This window comes from Vipera ursinii (assembly GCF_947247035.1).
Source record: "Vipera ursinii genome assembly, chromosome: 4".
NCBI classification, from domain to species: Eukaryota; Metazoa; Chordata; class Lepidosauria; order Squamata; family Viperidae; genus Vipera; species Vipera ursinii.
In genome coordinates this window covers 53,850,757-53,869,394 of record NC_139514.1, presented here as the reverse complement: position 1 = coordinate 53,869,394, position 18,638 = coordinate 53,850,757, and the positions used below count along the sequence as shown (strand labels likewise).

Here is an 18,638-nt window from a genome sequence, read left to right as displayed (position 1 = left end):
GTAAAAGTACATTGAATGAAAATGAAGTTATAGATTTACCAATGTTTTCTGTTACTCACTTTTATAATGTCTCTTGCTAACATCTACATCTATTCATTTAAGAGCTAACCAAGTATGTACATGGACATATATATCATCTCTTCCATAGAACAATGCTGACCAAGAGATGGAACATATGCAGCTGAATTCCAGCAGCCCTCAGAAATCATTGTACAGGCAAATAAATTTGGGTTTGTATTTATGCTGGAATTATCAGGCAAATATAATTTGTCTTGTTTAGACATTTATCAATGAATTGTTTAAGAGGAAGTTAAGTAACAACTTTGAAACATAAATAACTACATAATTACTGGCCCTTGTTCAAGGTGTTTTAATAAAAGTAAATGTTTTTAAACTTCATTTGGTAAGTTTACAGCATTTTCAAATTAAAAATGTTTTCTTACAATTTACATGTTTCCCAGTGAAGCCTTTTGTTTTTGCAGTAAAAATAGCTGCTATATATCTGTTTTCTAATTGCAGAAAAGAAATGAGATTTTTTTCCAAAAATAGAATTCTTATTTTAATCAGGATAATTCATTAGAGGTGAATGACAGGGATGGCAAAGGGACAAATTGAAAGAATACGAAATATATATATATTTTTAAAAGGACATGCATAGAAGTGATTTTCCATTAATAAATATAGTTTTAGCAACATTTCTATTTTCAGTTACACCATCACTCAAATAAAACTTTATGACCCAGACTGAACAATTAGGTTCTTGCCATAAAAGTTCAGGTGTTCATCAGCCGTAAACAGTCTTCTGCGACAGGGACACTTGGCATGTGCTTATTTCATATAAATTCCCTTGAAAAATTAAAATCTTCCAAGATGCTGTAAAAGCTGCTCTTTTGAAACACATTCTTCCACTTCAGATGTTTACATGATTTTAAATTACAATATACAATATTTATTAAATAGGAGCTTTTCACTGCCAGAGAAACATATCAACATGCTTAAGCGTACACACCACACATAAATATACAGATTTTTTTTGAAATGGTATATTTTTTATGTCCTTGTACGGAATCTCTGCCATTGTTCCTTCTGTTTCCAAGATGTGCATGATGAAACATACACAACTCTAAAAGAATGCCCTTTGTAAATTTATGTGGCACCTATATTAAATAAAAGATAACTTAGCCTTTTCTCCCTCAATAAAACAAATGATATGTAACGTCTGCAAGGTTGTTAACAGTAAAATGGGAAGGGGGATAATGTTTGAAATTCCAATAGGTTTAGTCTGGGTGTCACCCTTACTTATACAGAAGTTGACATAATTGAACCCTGAGTCCCCAGAGCAGTTTTCTGTCTTCAGGTTGCAGTCAGGAACTGGGTTGACCTCGGCAAAGGCTGCTGAAAAGGCTGGATACATAAGTTCTTTTTCTTCTGCCTGAAACTGAATCCACTTCTTGCCCCAAATATGAAAAGACTTCTTTTAGGAGTTCAACAGTGTACTACTCCAAACAGCCAGAAGATTATTCCAATGACTGATGCAGAAGGTCCCAATTCACAGATTCATGCGTTCTTGCATCCAAAGCTATCAAGACCGCAGTGCTCAGTCTTCAGTATCTGGCTGCACTCCTAGCATTGCATGGAGTTCCTCTGCTGTATATCCCAACAGATTTTGTAGGTCACATACAAAACGGTATACATAACGTTTGCCTGAAGTTTTGTGAATAATGTTCTTATCATAATAATAACGTAGGCCACGGCTCAACTTCTCATAGTTCATTTTGGGCTTGTTTTTTCTTCTGCCCCATCTTCTTGCAACCTGAGATAAGAAGAAAGAAAACAATTTAATGTAGTTAATTTAGATTCCAGTGAAATGGTAAACTCTACTTTAAAAGTAGCAGAATCATTAGTCTTCTTCCACATGCCACGAATCTCAGTCATTAACAGAGACACAAGTCCAACTATAACTCTCAGTTGCGTCCAACAATAAACTTCAATTACAATACATAACTGGGTCCAAGTAAAACTTCAGTTGTAATACTCAGTACCAATAAAAATTTAGCTACCGAGCAACTACTTAGTTACTGGAGCTTCAAAGTCTACATCTCAATAAAGAGCACAATTTCCATTCTCATTTCTAATTTAGTACCATCTTCAAAACAGATCTTTCTTTAAGAGGATATGAAGTTCCATAACTTGAGAGTTTGTATTTAAATTAGCTAAGGATTTACAGCACACATGTCAAACTCGCGACGTCACGTGACATCGCACAATGTATCGGGACAGTTTTGCCATTGCCGGCAATGGGGTGGTTGCGGCTTCCAGATGACGTGTCCGGCCCGTGGACCGGCAGTTTGACATCTGTGATATACAGGTAGTCCTTGACTTACTGCCACAACTGGGACCAGAACGTCCATCACTAAGAGATGCAGTCATTAACTGAGTCACACCTGATTTTATGGCCTTTTTTGCTATGTTATTTGAATAACTGCAACTGGGTGAATTATATGGTCATTAAGCAACCAGCTTCCCCTGTTGACTTTGCATATCAGAAGGTTGCAATTGGCAATCACGTGATCATGGGATGCTGCAACCATCATAAATACATGCTGGTTGCCAAATCCCCAAATTCTGATTATGTAATTAAGGGGATGCTGCAATGGTTGTAAGTGTGGGGACTGGTTGTAAATAACATTTTTCTGTGCTGTCATAACTTTGAATGGTCATTAAACAAAAGAACATAAGTTTACAACCACTTGTAAACTGTTCTGTATACAATGTAATTAATCAGAGACTTGCCTGTACAATTCCATATTAATATATGAAACTGAGGCTATAATCACACATCATTGCTTCTGAATGAGATGTTTGAAGTGGCCCTTTTCTTCCTGGTGGCTCTGCGTAATTTGTTAGTTTACACCCTGCCTTTTCTTCAGGAGCCTCAAAGTGGCTTAATTAGGGATCTTCATTCATTTGATCAGAACAACAAATCTGTAAAGTAAGTTGGACTGAGACTGAGATAGATAGATCTCCATCTAGAAATATAGAAACTACCCTGAAATCCCAGTGAATATCTATGGCTAAGAATAGATTGAAAACTCAGCTTCCTAATCCTAGTTTGATATATAACTACTACAGCTATGCTCTGCTAGCTGCTATAAACTTCTATTTATTTTTAATAATGGATGACTTGAATTACTAACCTCATCTGGGTCTGCAAGTTTAAATTCCCAACCATCTCCAGTCCAGCTAATGAATGGCTGACAAGATTTGTCAGTCAGAAGTTCTAGAAGAAATTGCCATAGCTGTATAGGTCCACTGCCTATCAATATCAAAATAAAATGGTTAAAGTATACACACAGAAAGACACACTCAAGGAGTCATAGGAATGTCAGAAAAAAATAATTTTCAAGATTTAAATATTAAGTACGTAATTCTTTTAAAAATCTTCCTGATTAAAAGATCAACCAGACACCAGAATCTATATTAGAAAAAGATGGTAAATAATAGGGATTTATTACAACAGATGAGGCTTTTTTTAAAAAAAAATTAAATCCAGAACTGTTGTCTGAATTAAATCTTTTTCTCTCTTAAAGTGTTGTTCCATTTTAGAGCACACCGAACTTCAGCTGAACCAAATTTAGCTGAGAAATAGAATTAAAGGACAAGGCAATGTTGTGAAATGATGGGCTTTATATCAAAATAATCGCTTCAGATTAAGCAGAGAGTACTGAATATGAGTCTCAGCATACACAATTTTCATTTGAATCTCTCTACCATCATTGAAGCGAGTAGGCCTAAAGACAAAAAGGGGACAGGAAAATATTTCACTTGCCTGTAAATCCTGCTAGGATTGCTGCTGGAATAACTGGTTTCCCTTGCTCTACGGGGTCACTCCTTTCTTGAATATAGTCTTTAAAGGACATCGTGGGTTTGTTCAGACACAAGGACTGGCTGCAATCATCTTCAAAGCTGTCATAAGATGGGACCCGCTGAACATCTACTAAGGAGGACTGACTATTCCAAGACTGTAGCAATGAATCCGAGCCTTCATAACTTTCTGTGCCACTGTCATTTGAATCATGCTCTCTGGGTTTACCTGGACAAAACAAGAAAAGTTCATGAAGAGCGATTTGCATACATCTGAATAGCAATTACACCTGAAGTTGGATTTTAAAATGCTGTACTTATTTAACATACAAGCAATTGAACTAGGAGAATACGCCTAAACTTCATTATACTTTAATTTTACAAATGTATTTGATTGAGCTAATTTGAACAGATATGGTAAAATGTATCACATCTCAGAGATGTTTAAACCCCCTCCAGGTTACTGTAGCTTTGTGCAGTTGTCATCAGTAAAATTATCAATTTAAAGACTAACTCTATGAAACCCATTAAATCACTTTTATGATTAAGTCATAAGCAAAGAAGTGGGCTATTAAAACAAAAATAAGCAACCTCATATTTGAATATATAACTGTTCGTAAACACAAGGAAATAGACATCTTACTTGTATTATCCAACACCAAGTTCAGATTATTTCTTGTGAAATCCTGATTCATTGAACAGTAGTTCACACTGACAGTCTCCAATTGTGCTTTAGGAAACATCTGAAATTCTTGTTTTACATTAACAAGATTTGGCCCAATTGTCGTCTGACATACATCTCCCAGAGCTCTGTTTTTTTGAAAACTTAGAGTTTTTGGATAGCTGGGTATTTGAGTGCAATACTGTACTTGTTCAACATTAGTGCCTAAAAAAAAACCCACAATACTGTGGTTAGAAATCCTTTATTTTTTCAATAGTACCTACCATCCAATTAAACAACTTCATTTGAGGACATTCCTGAATCAAATTTAGTGACAGTCTATGAATAAATGCTACCATTATACATATTCTCAACTAAACAAAACATAATCTTTATACTTTTCTGAAAGAGGGAACCAGCTGAAATACAAAGATAATATAACTCTGTCTCTTGCTAGTATATCACTACCTTAATGCACTTCCATGTCTACAATTGCTTTTATAAACTTTAAAGCATCTATAGCAACTACTACTTCAACTTAACATAGTGTTAATTTTAGTGATCCTAAAATTTCAGCAAAGCCAAACTGAATATATCATCCTTATTTAATATATCACACTTATTTAAGAAATGAAATGAAATAATGGCTAATTCTTACATTCAATGGATATACTGTAATTGATCCAACTCAAACACTGTATATTTTATACTGTATGGAGTGTTTGTCAAAACAAAGCACATATATCTGGCCACTAACATCACATGAGACATTATGCATTTCAAATATCAGCTGCTGATCTGAAACATAAGCCATTTCATCAAAGTTCCTGTTTTGCAAGTTTGTAGCACTGAACTATACACCTATTTTGAACTTTATCCATGTTTTTCTCGATGTCCATTTTCTTCTTTCACTGACATGCCCCCAGCAAAAAAACAAAACAAAAAACCCAGAAACACTTTTTGTAGTTTAAATGCATTAGTCTAAGATCTTTTGTTGTTACTGTTGTTGTTCAATACAGATATTGAATGAGAAGCCTTATTCTCATTAAACGGAAATTGCGCCCCTCTAATTTTGATACTATAATTATTGAAATAAAATTTACCTAAAGAGTTGTTGTTGACCCAATGTGGAGATGAAGTAAGGTGAGAATTTTCCACATATTGATCTTGTGGCTTCTCTTCATTGTCTAAGAACAAACAAAGATGTTTAAATATATACCTAAATAGGAAAACTTGCTTTGACAATGTGTCATATATTTCACCAAAACATATTTTATGTCAAAATTACCTACCATTTTGAAAATAATTTATTGTTTTGGAACTTAAAAAGCTTTAATTGATCACAGTTAAGTCCAACTTATACTTCTAAAAGTAAAACATATATTTTTATATTATGTACTTTATCTGTTTTATTGTAAGCTGTGCAGTCACATATAAATAAATGAAGTCAATGAGATTCATGTATTTTTTACATTTGCAGTAATACGTACACTTTCAGTAACCTAAAACAATCTCTCCTTTCCTTCAAGATTTCACAAGGGCAATCTTTATATTTAATTGAAAGATGTTGACTGGTCTAAGTCACAACGTGAGTTTCCCTGGTAAGGCTGATTTTTACTGTATTAGTTCCATCTGCTTCCAAATGTGTTTGTAGCTAGGACCACCTATGTTTGGCTTAGCATAGTATATGAATCCATCTTAAATCAGTTCTAATCTATGTCTTAAGCTTAATCAAAGCAGACAATCTCTAATAGTATGGGAAGCAAAAGCAAACACTCTAGTTCCTTTAGATATAAATAACTGGCAAGTCAGAATTCACTTTGAAGTTTTACAAGTGTTTTCTCAATGTTGCCACAATACAACTGGTTTGTGTGTTCCGCATATTCAGCTATTACTTTGATTTAGCTTAGTCACCTTTTATCATCTGATCCAAATGCTCCCACAGTATGTCACCAACATAATCAGGTGCTAGTTCCAAAAAATGTTCCTTTCCCAGATTGCATAACTCTTGGCCATTCATAGCAAATCTCTCAAAGTTCACATTCACTAAACTAAATTCAGTGGTAGCCCAGAAAAGCCACTGATATACATGATGTTGGGTCCAAAGCCAGGGATCTGCAGAAAGCAAGAAAACCAAATTACTTATATCAAGATTTTTCCCCCTCAAGGGAAGCTGTAGTAGCATACACTGAAATATAATAGCTACAATCCCCTTTACTAGCACCTGAATCCACACATTTTTGGAGCTAAAGCTCTTAATATTTAACTCAGTTTACAACTGCAGATATATAGGATACAATCTTAAGCATATTCATGTGAACGTTACCATTATTGAGATGAATGTATTTGCAAGCAATGGTTTAGGTAGGATAAGAGAATTGTATGGTAAATATTTTATTATATTAGGAGGGGGAAAAAGATACCATTATCAATTAGCCTAATTGAAAGGAAGCGAGAAAAAAAAACTCCACTTACTGTTTGGAATGCCTAATCTGTGCTGTTCTTTTGTGAAGCCACTGAAAGTTGCATTTAAGGCCTGACTCATCACAGCCTTACTACATGGAGTTAAGAGTGGCAATTCAGAAGAGTTTGATTCTGAAAAGCAAAGGAATTATAATGTTGGACGTAACAAGAACAAAGAGAAAATAGTCTGCAGAAAAAGAAGGGATGTTTTGTTTTGTTAGGTATAAGTTGTATCAATGTCTAACGTCAAATAAATCCAATCAGTAGTATAGCTTCTGAATTGTTAATAGCTAGAATTCTTAATAGAAGGTCAGTAGTAGTTCCTAGTTTATTCCTTTCCACTTCTAAGGCTAAATAATGATTATAAAGAATTGTGCACAAAATATTTTTTATAGAAACATTTCTAAAATATGAACTTTTTGCGATGACTTTTGATAATCTGGAGATTGTTTCCTCCCTAGTTTCTTGTGCAAATGACTTGGAATTCCTTTAATTAGCGTGATAAAATTGCTTATAAAAACAGGCTTTACCAAAAGAAATAGAATCAAGGCCAGTTGGCACTTCCTGAAGTGTCTGATCTTCATTCAGAGGTGGATAGAATCCAGTAAACAAAACACCTTCAAAGCTATCAAATGCATGTTGGCGCTGAAAGATAGAAAACATCAAAGTGAGTATCTTATTACATCCACAGCAAGTTTAATACGTATATTATGACAAAGCAAATGTGGCATTTTAATTTGGGGCGATGCCCCAGATGGATCTGGTGCGCAGTATGGGGTCCTCTTGGATTCATGGCTCCTGCTAGAAGAATAGGTGGCAGCAATGGCCAGGAGTCCCTTTGTACACCTTAGGGTGGTGTGCTGGTTGCAGCTCTTCCTGGATCAGGAGACTTTGTTTACAGTCACTCATGCCCTTGTGATCTCTCACACGGACTACTGCAATGTGTTCGCTATAGGGTTGTCTTTGAATAGTATTTGGAAGCTTCAGTTGGTGCAGAATGTGGCTGCATGGGTAGTAAAGGGTGGATATTTGACAAATTTAGTGTGTTTCTGTATGCAAATCAATGTGCTGGTTATCACTTTTAAAATATTGCATGAGGCCAGGTTACCTTAGGGACAGTCTTCTCCCAGTCATTTCTACCTGCCCAATTTGGTCAGGCAGTTTGAAAATGTTGTGGGTCCCATCAGCTAAGGAATGACAGCGGGTGGGAACCTCAAGACGTGGCCTCTCTGCCTTAACACTTACCCTCTAAAATAGTCTCTCTTCAGAAGTCAGGATGACTCCGACCCTGTCAAACACTCACAACGCTGTATAGACTTGGTTGTGTACCTGGGCTGCCGGGTGTGTTAAGAGCCCCGTTTCCTGCCTGTATTAATATCCACAGCAACAGTTTTACGTGATGCTATATTTTGAACTATTATAATTGTTTTAAATTATTATGTTTTATGACGCATGCTGCCCAGAGTTACTTGTTGAGATGGATGGCTATAGAAATTAATCAATTCAATTCAATTCAAATCATAAAAATGTTATCATTTCCAACTCAGAACTGAAAATCCCTTGGATACATGTTCAAAAATGTTAGTGCAACTCATAAGTCACTGAGCAAAAATTTGGATACTTTCATTCTATACTAATGAGTCATTTCTAAAAAATAACTTTCTTTCCATAATATCAACTAACAGCACACAAAGATTTTAAGATTTTTTCTGAAATATAGATGCAGACCTAGAAACTTGAAAAACTCGTCTGATAACATTCAATACATTTTGGGCTCAGTTATTTGGGCCTTTTGGTACTATTTAAAGACCTGCATTTTTTTACATGCATCAGTACTTGCATTAAATGCCTTTAAATGACTGCCTGGCACCATATATAGTTAGAAGGATGAACCATGTATTATGTTAAATGTCTGATTCAGTTACAAATGTTAAGATTTTTTTGTGCTCAGAAGAGGTTTCTCAAACTGCATAATAACTTTTCATGATTATGCCAAATATCTCATCAGTAATACGTACAGTAGTTGCAATGAGCCTTGGATTTTTTAGGGGCCATAAAGTATGGGCATGGTCCTATGGGAGAATGGGTTTTTCAAATAGCCTGATCCTAAGTCACCCAGAATCACTGGGAGTTGAGTGACATGCAAATTTGATAAACAAATAAATAAATGCAAGAAACGCTGGTGCAATACATGCCTGGAACACTTCAATTTGCATATCAAAATGCAATTTATGTCTCATTATGGTTATGTTGCTGTATTAATCTGTATTGTTTTATAAATCACTTATCAAAGTGATGGGGCAGCAGTACCATCAGGCATTTTAGTATTAATGCAGCGTAGGTTTCTAATGAGTTATTATAGAATTTCATATATTGTTTAAATGAGCTACCCAATGAGCTATATAAAACTTAGTCATAGTGTTTCAGTCTGGAATAATGAAACTACAGATTTTTCAAGTTACAAAGTTCAACATCAAGAAGTTAAGCAACTTGCTGTATAAATGAAATGATTAGAAAGCTAGATAGCTGGCATAGTAATGACAAATTCTTTCAGTGTTAATAGATAAAATGATCTGAGTCATCACTAATATTTAGAGGAAAGGACAAACACTTTCAACATAATCTGGAAACTCCTCTGTTTTGTGTAAATAAATGATCCCTTGCACTGAGTCACTGGAAAAAATGCAACACTCTGTAAGATCAAAAGGGATACTGTACTTCAAAAGTATTCTGCATGTTTAAGACATGAAATTAAACAGTAAAATGAGCATGTTTAAAACTTCTATAGATTAGATCCAACCAGCTCTAATAAAATGTGATGTCCTATGTCAGAGCTGCTATGGATTAGTGGAAAATGGCACTCATTGCCAAATCTTAAAAGATCTCAGAAAAGCCCTATGGTGATGGGCCTGCCCCCTCAAGGCCAACGGGAGTCACTCATTAGGCCCACAAGATGCTTTACAACCAGCTCTGTCAATAAGTGACACAGCCCAGGTTAATGAGAGTCTATCAAAAGTGTTGTATTATGATTCAGCTTTTTAAGTAAGTGAACAAATAGTCCTAACGCTTACTGTTAAGCTAACAAATAAGTAACTACTTTCTAGTACATATTCTGAGTTTTGAATTTGAGGCAATACTGACAGAGGGGTTTTCAATATAATTAATTGTATTATATAATTAATTATATTTTATTTTTAAAAGGTCACGTTACAATGTCAAAGCAAGCAAATATGTATAAATTTGATATTTTAAAAAGTATATGTAAATATTGTATAGAAGTAACATCAAGACCATAATATGACATATAACGACAATGATATTGTAGTAGAGATTGACAGTGATATGAAAATAATTTTAGTTATATTAATGCTATATTAAATATCTTTTGTAGAGATGATGAGGCAAGAGTTAATTGCTGACTGAGAGCATTACTACTTTTGTTCTCTTTTAAAAAAATGTAATTAGGATTAAAATGACACTGTAGATTTGTGTAATTTATTAAATCAGTAATAGTAATAAGTGAAATTCAGTGAAACCATTAATTATTGCTGGCATAGTATAATATAGACTAATACAATCCCATAATTTGTTCATTAAATTGATATGCTTTGCCCAGGGTTTAAGCTGGATTTTACTACACATATCTGTTTTTCCTTCATAGCTTACCTTGAACAATTCTCTATATACACTGCAAACAGGTGCTACTTGATCCATGTTTTTAATTCCAAATTCATTCATCTAAAAGTAGAAACAAAATACAACAGTATTGGTTTATAAATGAAATAAAAAATAACTCATGGTTATATCCAAATCGTGCATCTATTGCAGCTCACTAAGGTATACCTATATGAGAATTCTTTCATCTTGAGGTGGTGAAGCCAATTTTCTTATATATAATACACATACGTAGAAAACTACCATTACATGTAAATGATCTTTAAAATAATGGATGAACAAGACAAATCATTCTCATATAGCACATTGTGGAATTACTTCTGAAGGTGAAAATAATTCTCCTCAAGACTAATCCCAAAGGCGATTTTTTTTCAGGAGGTAACTGGACTTTCTTGTGTTTCTTTTGAAGATGTTTCACTTCTCATCCAAGAAGCTTCCTCAGCTCTGACTAGATGGTGGGGAGTGGAAGGATTTATACTCCTTACAGACAGATGGTCATTTGCATTCCTTTACAGAGTCGTTGAAACCATTTGGAGGTTTACCTGTGTCCTCAGGGCTGCCTGAGTAGTGCAAATGTGTGTGGAGCCTTTTTGGCTGCAGGATGTTTTCTGCCCTGTATTCCTTCACTGTTGAACACAGGCACAGGCTGTTGGGGATAAGTCTGTGCTGTCTGACACTTATAATAATATATAACTTATATAATTTATAATCTATAAGTCTTCACACTTATAACTGTTGCAGCATCCCCATGGTCATGTGATCAGAACTCAGATGCTTGGCATCTAGCCTGTAGGGTCCTGTTATCCCCTTTTGTGATCCTTTGACAAGCAGTCAATGGAGAAGCCAGATTCACTTAACAACCATGTTACTAACTTAACTGCAGTGATCACTTAACAGCTGTGTAAAGAAATGTTGTAAAATGGGGGCAAAACTCAGTTAACAACTGTCTTGCCTAGCAATAGAAATTTTGGGCTCAATTGTGGTTGTAATTGGTTGTACCTGTATTGTTATGGATCCTTGTTCACAACCAGATACAAACACACACACACAGTACAGTAAAAAGGAAATGATAGTATACTGTATTTAATACTGCCTAATAAGACATGTGGTGTTTTTTTTAAATAAATCTCTTAAAAACTATAGTTGATGGAGTTAAGGTAAAATCTGAACACCTATATTCAGTATAAGAATATACTGAATGAAAAGGTTGTAAAAAGAAGTAATTGGGGGGTTGGGGTTTCAGCTTGACACAATGCACATATGTTTTATCACAAACCTTTGTTATTTTATGTTAACTCTTTGATATCAGTTTTGGGCAGTATCACTTTGATTGTATTACTCTTAAATCCCATCAGTATCACATAAACTTTAATTTGTAGTTCTTCATAAAAGAATGTAAAAGTTGCTGGGGAGAGGGGTGAGACTAGTTAAAATATTTTGACAATGAAATCAAGCTGGTTTGCTGTTATTATTATTGTTTATACATTATTACCTAAATGACTACAAACAATCAAAATAATTTTTAACATGAAGATTATCTTATCTATTACTTTGTTCAAATACAAAAGAAGCTCTAACTATATGGAATATTTTAAAAATCCATTATAATGCAACTTTTTCAGGTACGTATATCTCATCCTAGTAAAAATACCACTGCCATTATTTTGTTCTACAAATTTATAAATATCTATAGTACTATTCTTTCTCCTCCTCCTCGTACTAAACTTTTGGCCTCAAATGTTTAAGGTAGTTTAACGTTTGAACTTCAGCAGTCATATAACTACAATATGATCTAAACCTATTCAAAACCCAATATATTCACTGTTGACTGTATCTTTTGTTCAACAACATAGAACAGAGGTCCCCAACCTTTTGGGCACCAGGGACCATGGAAAGAGGTTCTTCCATGGACTGGAGGGTGTGTGGTTTTGTGTGCTGCCTGCATCCCACAGATGGGGATTTGCCGTGGCCCGGTACTGGTCCAAGGACCGGGGATTGGGGACCCCTGACATAGAATATACATCTCTGTTGGTTATATAATTAACTGATCCCCTCACCATCACAATAACCCTCAGCATTAATATTTTGGCGACATAGTTCAGGATAACACACAAACATGTATCTACCAGTATAGCTTAATGAAGCTCAAAAAGATGGTACATGATTTCCTAGCAATAGCTTGGACATCTTTAAATACATGAACCCTAACTATATAACAAGCTTTTAGTTATTATATTTTGGTAATGCCCACTAGTAAGCTTCAGGCATAAATAAGATTTCTAAATATGAATTATATTTGTTTTGAGATACACACAAAAACAGGATTAAACAAAATCACCCCCTATTAAATATTATCCATTATGCCACAGAAGACCTATTTTAATCTCATTAATTAAAGATGCAACAAAGAATTGTGTGACACTTTAAGACTAAAAAACAGGGCAGGCCCTGAAAAACAAATACAAAGAAAAATCATGGAAAAAGAAAATGTATTAAATACCAGCAGGAAATTATTCATTGCACAGAAACCCAAGGAGCCTGTGGTTACCAGTTTTAGCTACCGTGAAATTAGGGTTACCATATCTGGACTGAAAATCTCTGGATGGCCACCAGGTGGCAGTAAAGAGTTTCTCAGATTTGGCACAGCCCAGATCTGGCAGCCCAGAGCAGCTTGTCTTATATACCAAGTACTCAAACTTTCAAGTAAACATTATAAAATTCAGTTATGCATAAGTGATCTCACTCTGAATAAGTATTAATTAACAAATGCTTGTACTGTAATTTCAAGTTAACTTCCTCATTAGCATAAACAGGTATTTGAACTCAAGTTGTGTTTATTTGAGAAACCCTAAGATTGAAAGGAATTTAAATACTGGAAATTCAGTGATGAGTTTACTCATAATTCAATACTTTAATACTTTCCAATACCAACACTTCAACTTGCTACATTTTAAGGCTTAATCAATAATTACACAATATGAACATGAATAGCAACACTGCTTTGCAACCAACAGCCCTACACACCTAGGTTTGAGAGATATGCACTACAGTCCTATCTTAAGAAATCCAGCAGTTCTGTCTGTCTCCTTGACACATGAACAAACACAAAACAAAACTCTAATCTGACTTCATGTCATGTCATGTCTACACATGACCCTTTGGGGAAAGGGAACATATGGTGAGCAAACTACTAATATAAAATTTTTCAAAAGCCCCCTTGTAGGAACTTAACAATATTTATTAGATGGATGAGAACTGTGAACTACATCAACATTTTTGCCACCTTCAAACTACATTCACTTTTTAAATTCTTAAACAGAGCATTGGAGAAAAAAAAACCCAACACATTTTAGTTGCCTTTCTGGGTCATAATTCAGGCATTTAAATGAGAAATCATCCAAGTATTGTTTAGAAAGCGGGCCTCTATTTAAGCAAGGGGAAAAAAAACATTGGCCAAAAGAATTGCATGGGAAATCCAATGCGCACCTCTCCTTATCTCCGATTTCCACATAGGGATTGTCCATATAATCTTCTTAAAGTGCTATCCTAATAAACTCTCTTTTAAAGAATTCCATATTCAAGTTACGGAGAAACCGAGGGATCCAAGACATTCTCTCCCAAACGAGCTTTTTGGTCGCTCGGCAAATATGTCGTACGGATCTAGAAAACCATAAAAAACAAAAAAACACCCTACATCTTCACCAGACCACAGGAAGCCTCGTACAACTAAATGGAGCAGACTCGGGGCCACTCAGGTACGTTTGAAACACAATCCCATCAGGTCTGGAGTTGATGGCTGAGGGTTAATGGGAGCTGTAATCCAATGCGGATGGCGGGCGCCAGATTTATCTTACCACAAGCCTCTCTCTGGCCCACGCATTTTCAGAGAATGGCAAAACTGTCTCAGCCCCCCGAACAGAAAGGCTGGATGGACCGAGAGCAAAAGGGGGCCGGCGGAGTCCGCTCGTTCCCTCCTGCCTTCCTCCCCACCCGGCCGGGGGACTCGTCCGCGCGTCCCAAATGGCTCCTGCCTCCCGCGTCTCCTCTTGGACTCGGCGGCCCCTGTCCTCCCTTTCTCACCTGGGTCGCCGCCAAGCCAAAGTCCCACGAGGCGCGCGGTCCCGTCGTCGCCACCGCGCTGGTGAAAGCTCTCCCAAGCCTCCTTCGGGGACCCCAAAATATTCCCTGCGCGTCAGCCGAAAGCACGCATCCGGGCAGCAACACCCCGCCGAGGGCTGTTAGGCTCTCAAACCGGCTGAACGGAGCGGAGGAAGCCTCGTCGTAGCAAACCACGTCGCCGGAAGAAGAGGCAAGGCTCCTGCCCAGGGCACAAGGCAACGTGCTGGTGACGGAGCGCGCGTCAGCTTCGGCAGTCTTGGCTGGCGGCCCGCGCGCGAATACGTGCGCTGAGCCGTGTGGGGCTAGCCTGCTCTTGAGACGGGGCGAGGGAGGGAGGGAGGCGGAGCGGTAGGCCAGGCCCAGCCAGCCTCCTCCCACCCGAGAGCAGGAAGACATGCCGCTTCCATCGGGGAGGCAGATGAAGCCGCGGAGGCTGGCGTCGCCCAGCGGGTGCCCGCCAGATGTGTAGAACCGGAACGTCGGTCTTCCTAGCCGGCGCAGAGCGAGGCAGTTTTGCGCTTGGAATGAATGAATGGCGGGAGAGAGAGTTGCTAGTACCTGGTTAGGAGTACCTTAGAAAAATCGGCCACTTTGGATTAAGCTCTCTTCTGTATACCGTCTGGCTGTATCGGTTTGCCCGGTTAGGTTTACAATATAAAAATTCACTAGTTCAGGAGCTAGCTTTGCCTAGTAGTCTAAACTAGGCTGTCATATGGTTCCTGTGGGTTTTTGCTTAGTGTGCTGTGTGAAGGCAAACTTTGGGATTTGTAAATTGTGGTTAAGGACTTAGCATGTTATGCGAATCCAAACAAACTTGCAGAGTTTCTAATGGGTTTTATGTGCGCCTTGCAGGATCAGATCAAAATATTCAAACTTTAGTGGCCATACATAGGATGAGGAGAGCAAAACTCCCCTTCCGGAGCCCAGAGAATATTTGTCACCCTGGGCTGAACTATTGCAGGGGTGTCAAACTGCCAGCCGACGGGCAGGATGCGTCATTCCAAAACTGCGCCCACCCCATTGCTGGTAATGGAAAAAAAGTCACGATACATTGTGACACGTCATGTGAGGTTGCGAGTTTGACACCCCTGAACTATGGGGTCCTTGGTGCTCTCTGAGACCAATTTATCAGCAAATCATCAGTGTCCTAGTCTTTGGATAATGAAGGAAGAAGCTGTTGTGATTATCAGGATTTATTTGATGTCATGAAGATAATTTGTCATTCGCTAGGGAATTTAGATTATTGGGCCAATTACAAGTATAATAAATACATAAAGCGGCCATCTATCCTTGTAATAGATTATAACACTACTTGTGTTATAAAGTACTTCCTTTAGCTTTCTTTGAAATTTGTGACATTCATTTTCATGACACTTTCAAGAACTGTAAAAAGTAACATTTGCAAAAGACATGTTAATTCCTATTCAGCAAACATTATTCTTTCATGTATTTCATTTTGATAATATTTTTCAACTTATTCATAGCAGATATTAGGTTATCCAACCTTTAATTACCTGGATTCAGCTTAAATCCATTTTGAAAATTAATATGTTTTATATCAGGGGTGTCAAACTCAATTTCATTGAGGGCCGCATCAGCATTGCGGTTGCCCTCAAGGGGCCGGGTGGGTGTGGCCTGGGTGGGCGTGGCCTACTGGGTGGGCGTGGCTAGAGTGCGTATGGCCTACTGGGTGGGCATGGCAAGCTCTACATCGTTCGCATCAAGGGTGCCTATGGGGGCCTGGGCAGGAGTGGGACAGATCTGAGGGTCTCTGGCAGAAGGAGGGTCTCTGGGCCAGGGCCAAGGCAGTGGGGGCCGTTCCCTCACTGTTTCCAGGATGGCTTCACGGGCCACATGAAACCACTTTGCGGGCCGGATCCGGCCCCCGGGCCTTGTGTTTGACATGTCTGTTTTATATGATCTAATTATACATTTAAGTTCTTTTAAAACTCTGGAGACTTGTTCATGTACATTTTATCAAAAAGATCCAACATTTGGTTTCTGCATTTAATAATGGATAATTTGTCCACAAGGTAGATACAGTAATCTAGGAAATATACTTTATTTTGAACCAAGCTATGTATTCAACGTCATGTTTTCTTGCCCATACTAATTTTTCTGTCTGTCATGAATTTGTTTCTTAGTTAATGAACTTCTACCCATTGCTTCTTATACTAGCATGAGATGCTTTGGAGAATAAGCCAACCCCCACCCCCTATTCTCTGCAAGAGCCTGTCAAGTCAGCTTGATGGAAGTCTGCTATCATGTCACCTTAGTCCTTTTCTTCATTACACTAGAGTCTAAACATACCTAGTTCATGCAACTGTAAATAAATAACTGGAAGTTATTTTGTCATTCTGATTCCTGGAAGACAATTTAAGCTCTATGTTGTGCTTTAATATTTAACCAGACTCCAGTTAGGTGAAAAGGAAAAGTTCTTCTTCAGAATTTCTTTAAACAGTTTTTCTCTTATCCACACACAGGCTGTGTGCTATTGCCACTTTTCAATCTTCTTGCAGTAACCCATGGTCTTATTTATTTCTGCTGACGTGGAAATGCTCAGGAAAAATAACTGCTATGGTGGAATAACTGTTAGAAGAGAACGGAGCTGGGAGGTGGGTCAAGGGTTCCTGCCAATGGGAAAACAAACTTCCCACAGGCTCTGCAAAGAATTATGTGGTCGTCAATGTATATTAATGAGTCCAGGGGTGTCAAATTTGCAACTTTTTTACCATTGCCGGCAATGGGGTGAGCTATGATGCATCCGGCCTGCGGGTCAGCAGTTTGAAACCCTAGTCTCTTCTAAAAGAGAAATCAAGGAGGAAGAACAATGACTTTAATAACATCTAGAAGAGTATATTCCTCCCCACAGCAGGGTTATTCTCTTTCATTCACAGTATATGTGTGCTAAATATTATAACATAATTTTTGAATGAGAATAAATATGAAGGCTAAGTACAATAGTAGAAGTACCAAATAGTGCGGAACAAGCCCCTTGAGATCTGATAGCTGATTCCTGTTCTCAAGTGCCTACAATCAAGATTATGTCAACAAATATTAACTGAGGCACACAAAAGTACTGATGATTATGACAGAACTTCTTAAAGCAGCAAAGTCCTGATCTAATAAGGCAACATCTGGCAAACTCATAAGGGAAGCCTTTGCAAACTGTACATCAGCTGGATAGTGATTTTAATTATAAGACTGATGAGAACAATTATACCATCATTTATACTGAGGAAGCAGCTGTCAAAAAAGATAAGATGGCAGAATGGGAGTTCTTTGTTCTTTTGCTTATGTGATGCTGTGAGGAAGAAAAAAATGTTTAAATCTCTTTCTTCCATTCCATCCTTGAAATAATTAGCTGTTTGATTCAATTCTGGATCCTTCCAAGGGATAAATGTATATGCCTTTTTAAGGTGTTAGTGCACTTTACTGTACAGCCAGACATCATTTCTCCAATATGCAGAAGTTTGCAACAGATGACATATATTCATGCTGTGGTTAAATTTCATGGATTAGATATGTATTTTTAAGATAGGCTGACATGTGAATAATGCTGCTTGGGTCACTAAATAGTGACACCATTAATACTGCTGGAAAACTCATTTAAAATTATAATATTTTAAAATATATATTATTATTTTCCAATGCACTCTTACAGATTAGCTTGTACAGTGTTGCCAAATGCCTAAGCATGTGAAAGCCAGTAGAAAGGAAACTAAAAAAAAGGGTTTTGTAATATAATTTATTATAAACAGCCATGAATTGCCTATCCTTTCATTCACAGAACATAAGTTACATATACCCAATTTATCTGAGATGCAAGATGTTATAGGATCACGGTATTTATCCA

General features: G+C 37.1%; 1 protein-coding gene across 1 annotated transcript; it reads right to left on the bottom strand.

Moving 5' to 3' along the window:
- Positions 1 to 363: 363 nt before the first annotated feature.
- ETS2 (ETS proto-oncogene 2, transcription factor) lies at positions 364 to 14,993 on the bottom strand. Its single transcript, XM_083361446.1, has 10 exons — positions 14,744 to 14,993; positions 10,655 to 10,726; positions 7,519 to 7,633; positions 7,001 to 7,120; positions 6,440 to 6,640; positions 5,629 to 5,712; positions 4,508 to 4,750; positions 3,826 to 4,093; positions 3,198 to 3,312; positions 364 to 1,813 (listed from the first exon to the last, which is right to left on the bottom strand). Exons 2-10 carry the CDS (start codon positions 10,724 to 10,726, stop codon positions 1,598 to 1,600), a joined length of 1,434 nt encoding a protein of 477 aa, XP_083217572.1. The 5' UTR covers positions 14,744 to 14,993; the 3' UTR covers positions 364 to 1,597.
- Positions 14,994 to 18,638: the final 3,645 nt, after the last annotated feature.

Coding starts and splice junctions, on each gene's coding strand:
- ETS2 (XM_083361446.1), bottom strand. CDS start 10,726: ATGAATGAATTTGGAATTAAAAACATGGATCAAGTAGCACCTGTTTGC. Junction 5,713..6,439: donor TTTGGATCAGATGATAAAAG/GTGACTAAGCTA, acceptor GTTTGTTCTTAG/ACAATGAAGAGAAGCCACAA. Junction 4,094..4,507: donor CTTGGTGTTGGATAATACAA/GTAAGATGTCTA, acceptor TGTTTTGTCCAG/GTAAACCCAGAGAGCATGAT.